At 43.1% G+C, this 8,845-nt stretch overlaps 1 protein-coding gene across 2 annotated transcripts in view; it reads left to right on the top strand.

The window, feature by feature from the left end:
• Window positions 1-1,534: 1,534 nt before the first annotated feature.
• trim9 (tripartite motif containing 9) overlaps window positions 1,535-8,845 on the top strand; it is a 44,667-nt gene continuing 37,356 nt past the window's right edge. For both annotated transcript variants that reach the window (XM_042500706.1, XM_042500705.1), the window contains exon 1: window positions 1,535-2,481. In XM_042500706.1, the coding sequence (XP_042356640.1) occupies window positions 1,645-2,481 (837 nt within the window). In that variant the 5' untranslated portion in view covers window positions 1,535-1,644. The remainder of the gene's footprint in view (window positions 2,482-8,845) is intronic.

The raw sequence follows: 8,845 nt of genomic DNA, 5'->3' as shown, positions 1-8,845 counted from the left end.
CAAATGTAATCACACTGAGTGGCCTCACGATGCCCTTTTTGGGTCTGAGAAAGCGTTGCGTAAAATGGGATTATTTCATTTAATTTCCCCATCAACGGCCTCGCTGAAGACTAAAAACATGGAGCTCACGTTGCCATGGATGTCTCAGAGATGACTGAGGTATTTGGCCATAGAAATGGAGAGGCTCTGGAAACTGAAAGAAAAACCTCTTTGGAGAGCCGCCGCTTTATCTTATCTTGCAAGGTGTCAGTTTCCATGTTTCAATCTCCTCCAGGAGTGATCTTTGCTCCCTCAGCAGCTGAGAGGAGAAGCTTTTTCAAATAACAAACAGCCCAAATCCTGCAAGTTTATACTGTGCAGCCGCGATTCAAAGCCGTGTGGGTTTCATTATGCAGATCCTGGCTTAAGGAATCTTTAGATAGTTGGTCTTGTCGCTGTCAGTCAGAAGATCAGATGTGGAAAGTAACTAAGTACAATTTGGGGTATTTGTGCATTTATTTACAATACCTCAATACTGTTCAGACACTTTAGTTAATTTGACAGATGTGTAATGCTGGAATGCTTAGTCACTTAATCAATCACTCTCTACACATGGAATTGATAAGATTTTATTGATATTAGTGCCATTATTGATTCTGCTTATTGGTCTGATTGCTTATGGATTCCCTTATTGATTCCTGATTGGTTTTCTGTGTTGAAAAAAGTAAGCCTTCACAGATTTATACCATGTACCAAAGACTGTTATAAAAAAAGGACATAGCCACAGTGACATGACCCACTGATTTGTGGACTCCTGTTTTGAAGCCTCAAGTTCTGCATTTTGGCCATCAAAGTGGCCCACCCTTAAATATGTGTAACTTTAAGCCTTAATACAATTTTAAAAATTGTCATGAATGTTGAAATTAGACATGGAGACCAGAACATAAACATTTAATTAATCATTACTACAAAATGCTAATATTAGATATAAAAACACATAATTTAGCCTTTTGGTACTCATTGTAATATATAAGACCTACATCATATTTAATCATTTAACTTGAAGATAATACTTAAGTGCCTTTTCTTTATTTTACATGTAGGACTTACTTATAATTAAATTCACATGGTTGTAATCAGCTTAAGAGGGCATCTTCTAAAACAACACACAGTATTGTCTTTAGTTTGGTTGTCCTAATAGAAGAATACTAATGATCTATTATATCCGCATGACCACATTTAAGTTTTGTATTTAAAGGATGGTCCACCATTGTTTTCCTGATAATCCCCTAGACAATTAGGTTCAGTAGTTCTTCCATAAACTACTATCTGTTATATCTGGCAGTAAATCTTATTAACGGAACCTCTTTACACTGACAGTTGAGTCACCCAATGGTTGATGGGAATCCACTGGTTATCCAATGGTAACCCAGTCTGAGCTGATGCTGGTCGCCTATTGGTGAAGAGTGTGTGGTATCGGATAGTCTGCCTCCTCGCTGCTGATGCCTTTCCTCTGGTCAAGGTTGCACTTGCAGTAATCGCAGTAGGACGCGACTGGAGCTCCGTTTACGCACAAACAGAGCAGCAGACTAATCAGCTGAGACTCCGCTCTAACTTCTCCTGTTTACACTCCGCTGAGGAATCTCCCACCTCTCAGAAGCAGCCATGGATGAAATGGAGGAAGAGTTAAAATGCCCTGTTTGCGGCTCTTTTTTCCGGGAGCCCATCATCCTGCCGTGCTCCCACAACATTTGCCTGGCGTGTGCTCGGAATATTCTCGTGCAAACCCCAGACGCTGAGTCCCCACAGAGCAGCCGAGCCTCCGGATCCGGCGTCTCCGACTATGATTACCTGGATTTGGATAAAATGAGTTTGTACAGTGAGGCGGACAGTGGATATGGCTCTTATGGGGGCTTCGTTAGCGCTCCGACCACCCCTTGCCAAAAATCACCAAACGGGGTGCGGGTGTTCCCCCCGACTGTCCCCCAGCCTCCACCGCAGCAGCACCTGCTCCCACAACCTGGCTCTCTACCCCCGATCCCCCGCAACTCCTGTATCACATGCCCGCAGTGTCACCGCAGCCTCATCCTGGACGACCGGGGACTCCGCGGATTCCCCAAAAACCGAGTGTTGGAGGGGGTCGTGGACAGGTACCAGCAGAGCAAAGCGGCTGCGCTCAAGTGTCAGCTGTGCGAGAAAAGTCCGAAGGAGGCCACCGTGATGTGCGAGCAGTGCGACGTCTTCTACTGCGACCCGTGCCGCCTCCGGTGCCACCCTCCCCGCGGCCCCCTCGCCAAGCATCGCCTGGTTCCGCCAGCGCAGGGGCGGATAAGTCGCCGCGCGAGTCCGCGCAAAATCTCAACTTGCACAGAGCACGAACTTGAGAATCTAAGCATGTACTGTGTGCAGTGTAAGATGCCTGTGTGTTATCAGTGTTTGGAAGAAGGCAAACACGGCACACACGAAGTCAAAGCTTTGGGCGCAATGTGGAAACTGCATAAGGTACGTGCGTAAAAAGCTGCTAAATCTTCATTTTCTGTGCGTCTTTTTCTCTGTTTGTGTGTGTATCGTTTATTCACAATGATTCATCACTCTCTTGAGCAACAAGTCTGCCTTGAAAATAATTTGCGCTATCCTGTCAGTTCCGCTTAGACTCCAGTAGATGTACGGAGCTCTGGGAATGTTTGCTCTGTCACATTGGATTTAAATGAATGCTTTAAAATGCACTGTATAGTATGTGGATGCGTTTGCTCCCTGACACACCTCCAGCTCACATTACGAGGAATGTGCACGTCTCCAAAGTGGGAACTGTGGTATCTTTGGTGCGCAAAGCTGTCAGGAGGCTTTGTTTGAAATTCTGTTCACGAGTGGACAACCAGGAGCAGGCTGCCTTTATCAATATGAAACTGCTTCTGTCTCATCTTTAAGTTGCACATTGAATCTGGTATTATGTCAGCTCTTGACCATTTGTCTCCTGAGCCTCCATACAGCAGATTCCAGCACTCTAAATATATGTCCCACTCCCCTTTGTGGTTTGACAGCTCAACAGGCGCCCCAGAGATCATTAGGCATGGCTAATACTGGAGCTAATAAGAGCCAGCACTGAAGCACAGATGCAGGCCCATACTGTGGACTGAGATGCTATTTTGGAGGCTGAGTTGTTGTGGGTAGGGAGGTGTTTCAGAGGGCTGCAGAGCTGATTTTATTCACGCCTCTGCAGCCTCACCTCCACAATCTCCAGTGGCGAGGGAGGATGTAGAGCCAGATATAGACGCTCTCCAGTACTCACTCATGCACCCACATGCTCAGAGAGGATGATCTGTAGTGATGGTGTTGCCAAATTGAGGTGAATGCATTGAGTTTTGTGCACACACACCTGAAGATAAGCTATCCTCTTCATGTACAGCTAAAATTGGTCTTTTATGTCCAAAAACAGCCATTTAACAGATCTCTAGAACCAATCATCTCCTCTAGATGGTCGAGGAAGATAGTGCATCACCTCAGATGTATGAGGCAATCATAAAATTGATGGAAAAATCAGAGGGGGGCTGATCATTTCTGTCACATCAAATTGCCATCACTTGAGAAGTTGCTCCTTCATCTTTCTTGAATCCAAACTGGAAAAAAAGAGCTGAAAGCAGCATTTTTAGAAACCAAGCAATGGTACCAGCCTGTCGCCCTGTTTTTGGCTTCTGCCATGCATCTGCTTATTTCTGACCTGTTATCTGAAGCTGCTGCCTGCAGGACTCTAACAGATGGCGGAGAGTTCGGAGCTGGCAGCGCTGAGGATGGGCATCTTTCAGAGCTTGGGGGTGTTCTTCACATGCCATCAGGGGAAAAATGAAACTGTTTTCCATATCCCGCAGACATACAGTAGATTCTTGTGTGTCACTGATGCATAATGCACACAGAGTGTAGAGACCCAAGGATGGAGCCAAAGCGGTGGCACTGGCTTCCTCTGATTGGTCACTCCCCCCATTCTCCCATTTGTTATTGGCTGTTGCCTGAAATGTAAGATTTGGTTGTTTTAAGTTGGACTACACCGTCATTTTTTTTTTTTTTTTTTTAGATCATAAAATGATTTCCAAGAACCCAAGGTGACAACTTTAAAGCCCTTGTTGTATCTTTGCAATCCTGCTATATATTAGCGTATATGATGCTCGAAAAAAGACAAAAGCAGAAAATTCTCACATTTGCGAAGCAGGGCCCAGAAAACACCTGCTTATTTGTATTTACTTCATTCCACACCAGTCTTAAGTGGTCAAAACAGGCTTTTGGCATGTCGGTAAAGTTGGTAGAAAATAAAGTCTAGGAGCTCCTTGACCTCTGAGCAGAGGACCAGATCAGCTGCTATGAAAAAGAGACTGTAAATGATTGTTGTCAGCATGCTGTGCCATTGGTATGTTTAGAAACAGCTGCAGACGCAAATGTTATGGCAAACTAGAGGCTGGTGCTGTTGTGTTAAACGTAGCGCCTATCATGATTCTTTTGCTCCCAGGACGGCAGCATGCTGTCTAAAATGCCATAATGGGTGTCATGATGCCAACGTTGTTTGGTTCAGTGTAAAAATGCAAAGCAAATGGAAAGAGGGGAGTTTGTAACGGCTCTATCGCACGATCTCTGTGTACAAAGGGCTATTGAAACTCTTTGATAACTAGGGAGAGCTACCAGGGAAAGCTTTGGTGCTATCCTCTTCTTGTTTTTGTTGTGCAGTGGTTGATGCACTTCCTTTTTTGCCTTCCTTTTCCCAGGAGATCGTACATGTTGGCAGAGAGAATAGCATATTGAAAATAAGGCTCATAGGGAACTAAACGCTGATGGTGTTATTATTCTATATTGGGCCCAATACCATCCATATTCAAGTACATGTTCTTTCACCAAGTAAACCACTCATACAAGCACAACAAAATGCACAAATGTACACAAACACACTCACACATTAACACCGTGCTTTCCCCTCAAAACTGATCAAAGCTGCTGGTTGTTTGATCTTCTGACTGAGCTGCAGCATGTTTCAGCATCACTGTCTAATGTTGATGCAGTGAGAGCAACACCAAGAAACTTGAACCTTGTTACTTAGCGACAACATCTTAAATGCACACCTGCAGCATTTACATTTCTGAGCTAAAAACAAGCTTGCTTATATCATTTAATAAGATCTCTCCTATTTTACAACTGGGATTTTCTTCAAGGTTTTTAATCTGCAGCATCATCGTTGGTGTCGTCGTTTTGGTGCGTTGGGACAAACTGTGCTCGCTCTATCGCTGTGAAACATTTCTCTCTGTATGGAGACAGAGTTAAACCACCTGCCGCCATGGCAACCAAATCCCTCTTGATGTTGTGTGGAGCAGCAGAGGTCTCCGAGATACCGGACCCCATGAGGAATCCATCCCAGATGCTTTACAGCTTTTTCCCTCTCGCCTCTACAGTACATGTGTGTCTAAATGAATGTGGCTACAGATCATTAGACATCTTCTCATCTTCTCCGCTTGTCTCACAGGCAATAAAAGCCCACTTTGTTTTATCTCCAACCCTCCCTTTTGGACTGCGTGACCGTGTCTAAACTGTGATGGTAATCAATTTCACATCTCCAAAGTCAATTTCAGTCACGAAAGACGAGTAGAAATTTAAGAGCTACACAGTGCGACTCGCCCGGCTCTCGTCTGCCTCTTCAGATTTGTGTCAGAGGGTTTTATGTGGTGACAGGATGTCTGTGTTAATCTCTGTAAATCATATTAAAAACAGTAAAGGGGCTTCGTCAGACTGTTAAATCTCTACATGGTGAGTGGTCCTCAGATCTTCACGGGTGTCACAGGAGGTCGCGCAGGACCCCAAATGCAATCTAGGTCAAGCTCTGTCGCCTCAGTGTGTTTAGTGGCAATTAAAGGTGATTAATCACATGGAAGTTTAAGTACAAGAAGATGCGTGGGTGTGCAGAAAATAAGTAGCAGATTGTAGCAGAAAATTAGTAATTTGCCCTCTTGCAATGGAAAGGACAGATAAATCAGAGGCGGCAGAGGAGATTTTAACATAGACAAGCCTGAAAATTACCCTTTGAGCTCTGCATGCTTGCAGGAGGAGGTTGAAGAAGTGAGGAATTTGAGGAATTCACAAGTGATTTAAAGTTTCAGTGTGTAGTGTTTAGGAGAATACATTGGCAGAAATGGTATATAACATATTAAATATGTTTCTTTTAGGGTAAAATCAACCAAAAAATAAGAACGGTAGTGTTTTTGGTACCTTAAAATAAGCTGTTTATTGTATCCACATTGGGAGCGGGTCCTCCATGGCTGAGTCCACCATCTTGGGCATCCATGTTTCTACAGTAGCCCAGAGTATTAACCCTTTATTTAGTGTTTTTACCAGTTTACAGTCTGCTTGTATTGAGGAGGAAGAGACCTCTCCAGATAATTTGTCTCCTGGTAAAAACCTCCTGAACATCTGTGCCTTAAATTATCAGAGAAAAAAGATGAGCCCACATCAGCAGTTGCTGGGCTCGCGGCCTGTCTCCACCATGCTGAAAAGCATTTGAAAAGCACTAACCTGTAACGTGAAACTGCCTTATTTGGTGTTTTTATGGGTTAAAATCACTGGGTCTGTTTGTTTCAAAGAGGGAGAGACCTCTGCAGATAATTCGGCTCACAGTAAAAACCTCCTAAAGATCTGGATTTTAAGTTATCAGACAAAAATGCTGAGCACACATTAGCAGGTGCTAGGCCAGCAGCCTGTCTGAGTCATGCCAAACAGTGTAGGACAAGGAATATTCAACTTACATTGCCTGGTGGCCACTTACGTAAAATGCCAGGAGGCCAGGAGCCAGTTAATAAAAGAACATTAATAATAATAATAATAAGATATAAATACTAAATATATAAATACTTAGCAGGGACCTCTGTCAGAGGGTCCTCCCCTGGCACTTTTCTGGGTAAAAAATGAAAAAATCAATCTATTTAAATGCTATATGCACTCTGGCACCTTATTTGCATTCAAAGAAAAAAGAAATAGCACTGTGAATTAATTTAAATGTTATTGTACATCAGAAAATGGTCGGCAGGCCACCTGGCACACTATCGTTGGCCAGATTTGGCCCACAGGCCACAAGCTGAGTATCACTGGTATAGTGTAACGTGAAACTGTATATTCAGTGTTTGTGCTGGTCCTTCTGTTTTGGAGATGATATATAGCATAATAAGATTCCCCATTAAAACCGTCATAATAATAAACACTGAAGGAATTCTAACTGGGAGCAGCTTCAGCTGGTTGCAATCTGCATCACAATAATGTGCCACTAACACCCCCTAAATCTTACACACCTCACCTTCAAGGATTTCTCTCTTTCAGTGTGCACGTGTGTTCCCCTTTAATGTCGCCATGTGTTTGATCCTAAGCCTCCTGACATAAACAGACACCCTCACACAAAAGCTAACACAGACAGATTCTCTGCAAGCTCCCATCCAAGATGCCCCAAAAAGCAGGCTAATGAGGACAGACAGAGCAGGTACTGGGGCGAATATTAAAAGACTTGTCTCAATCACGAGGCAGATGTTGTCAGCAGCAGCAGTTGATTCGTATTTGGATGAGCAACCTGCAGCTTTGCCTGAGCTCAGCGGGAGCTGGGGAGGAAAGCCTTGAAGAGTCAGACACAGGCGGCGGGATCCCCGTCCTGCTCACCTGGTTTAACTCCTGTCTGCTAATAGTAATGAGGCTGGCTGTCACTCTGGACCCATTGTATCTGCAGTCGGTCCCGCTGTGTGTCTGCTCAACATGCAGGACATCCAGACAAAGACCAGCATCAAACTGTCCCATACAGATGATTAATGAATCCTTATTGGTTAAATGTGCCATGCAGATAATAGTCCAGATGGAAAATACAGCATAACAGCTTTACCACGAACAACTGCATGGCAACGGAGAACACAAACACATGTGCACCTGGCTTCTTTCGCACAGAACTTGATAGAATTCATTAGCAACATTAATAATAATAAATATACAGTGCAGCTGCTGATTTAACCAAACATTTGTAGATGTTAAAATTAGAAGTCGCTCATCAAAATCCTTTAGCTCATGTCATCTGCCCCCTATAAACACCTAGTTTTGATCAGGTCACATGCTTCCACCACAGGCTCCTGCAACTTTAATCACAGCAAAGCAGAAGCATCAATACTTTAATTGACCTGTTTTCAGCAAAATAGCCTTATTAAAGCAGCTGTATGGCAGAGAAAAACACAGTTAGCAACCAGCTGGTGAATGTAGTTGAACATTTAGCAGCTAAAGAGATATTTACCTCAGATATTAGTAAAAACTAGATTGGAGGTAGATGGAGAAAAAACTGACTTGGTGCATCTCATAAAGATGCCAATGGGTGCCTTCAGTGTTGATATCACACAGAACAGATGATACACCGTCAGTTTAGAATAAGAACGGGCTAATATACAACAAAGAGGCCAGAGTCGAAATATGATGTTGCAGTTAAATGGGATGTGCCAGTCTGCTACGTGGTCCAGGATTGTTGGATTTTTTGGTTGTAATGTTGAATGATTTGTTGGTCGAAATTGTAGGTTAACGTTGTTGGTTTACTTTTGTATTCTCAGTTCAACCATATGGGCTCTATGCCATTTATTGACTTAAAAATATTGCATGAGTAAATAGATAGTTAACATTAGGAGTGCAAGAAAATATCAGTACATTTGAGTTTAATAATATTGTGTTTTGTGATACTGTACTATCCTCAAATACCCAATTGATTCTTATTTGTTGATTTTTATTTTCTTAATTTGTTGACCTAAAGACTCTTGTGAGGACTTTTTTCTGATATAGCCAAATAAAAGCTATATCTGCTCAGATTGCAGAAATTAGTGCTAAG

The sequence above is a fragment of the Plectropomus leopardus genome, chromosome 14 (assembly GCF_008729295.1).
Source record: "Plectropomus leopardus isolate mb chromosome 14, YSFRI_Pleo_2.0, whole genome shotgun sequence".
Classification (NCBI taxonomy): domain Eukaryota; kingdom Metazoa; phylum Chordata; class Actinopteri; order Perciformes; family Serranidae; genus Plectropomus; species Plectropomus leopardus.
This window is presented reverse-complemented; position numbering and strand designations above follow the sequence as displayed.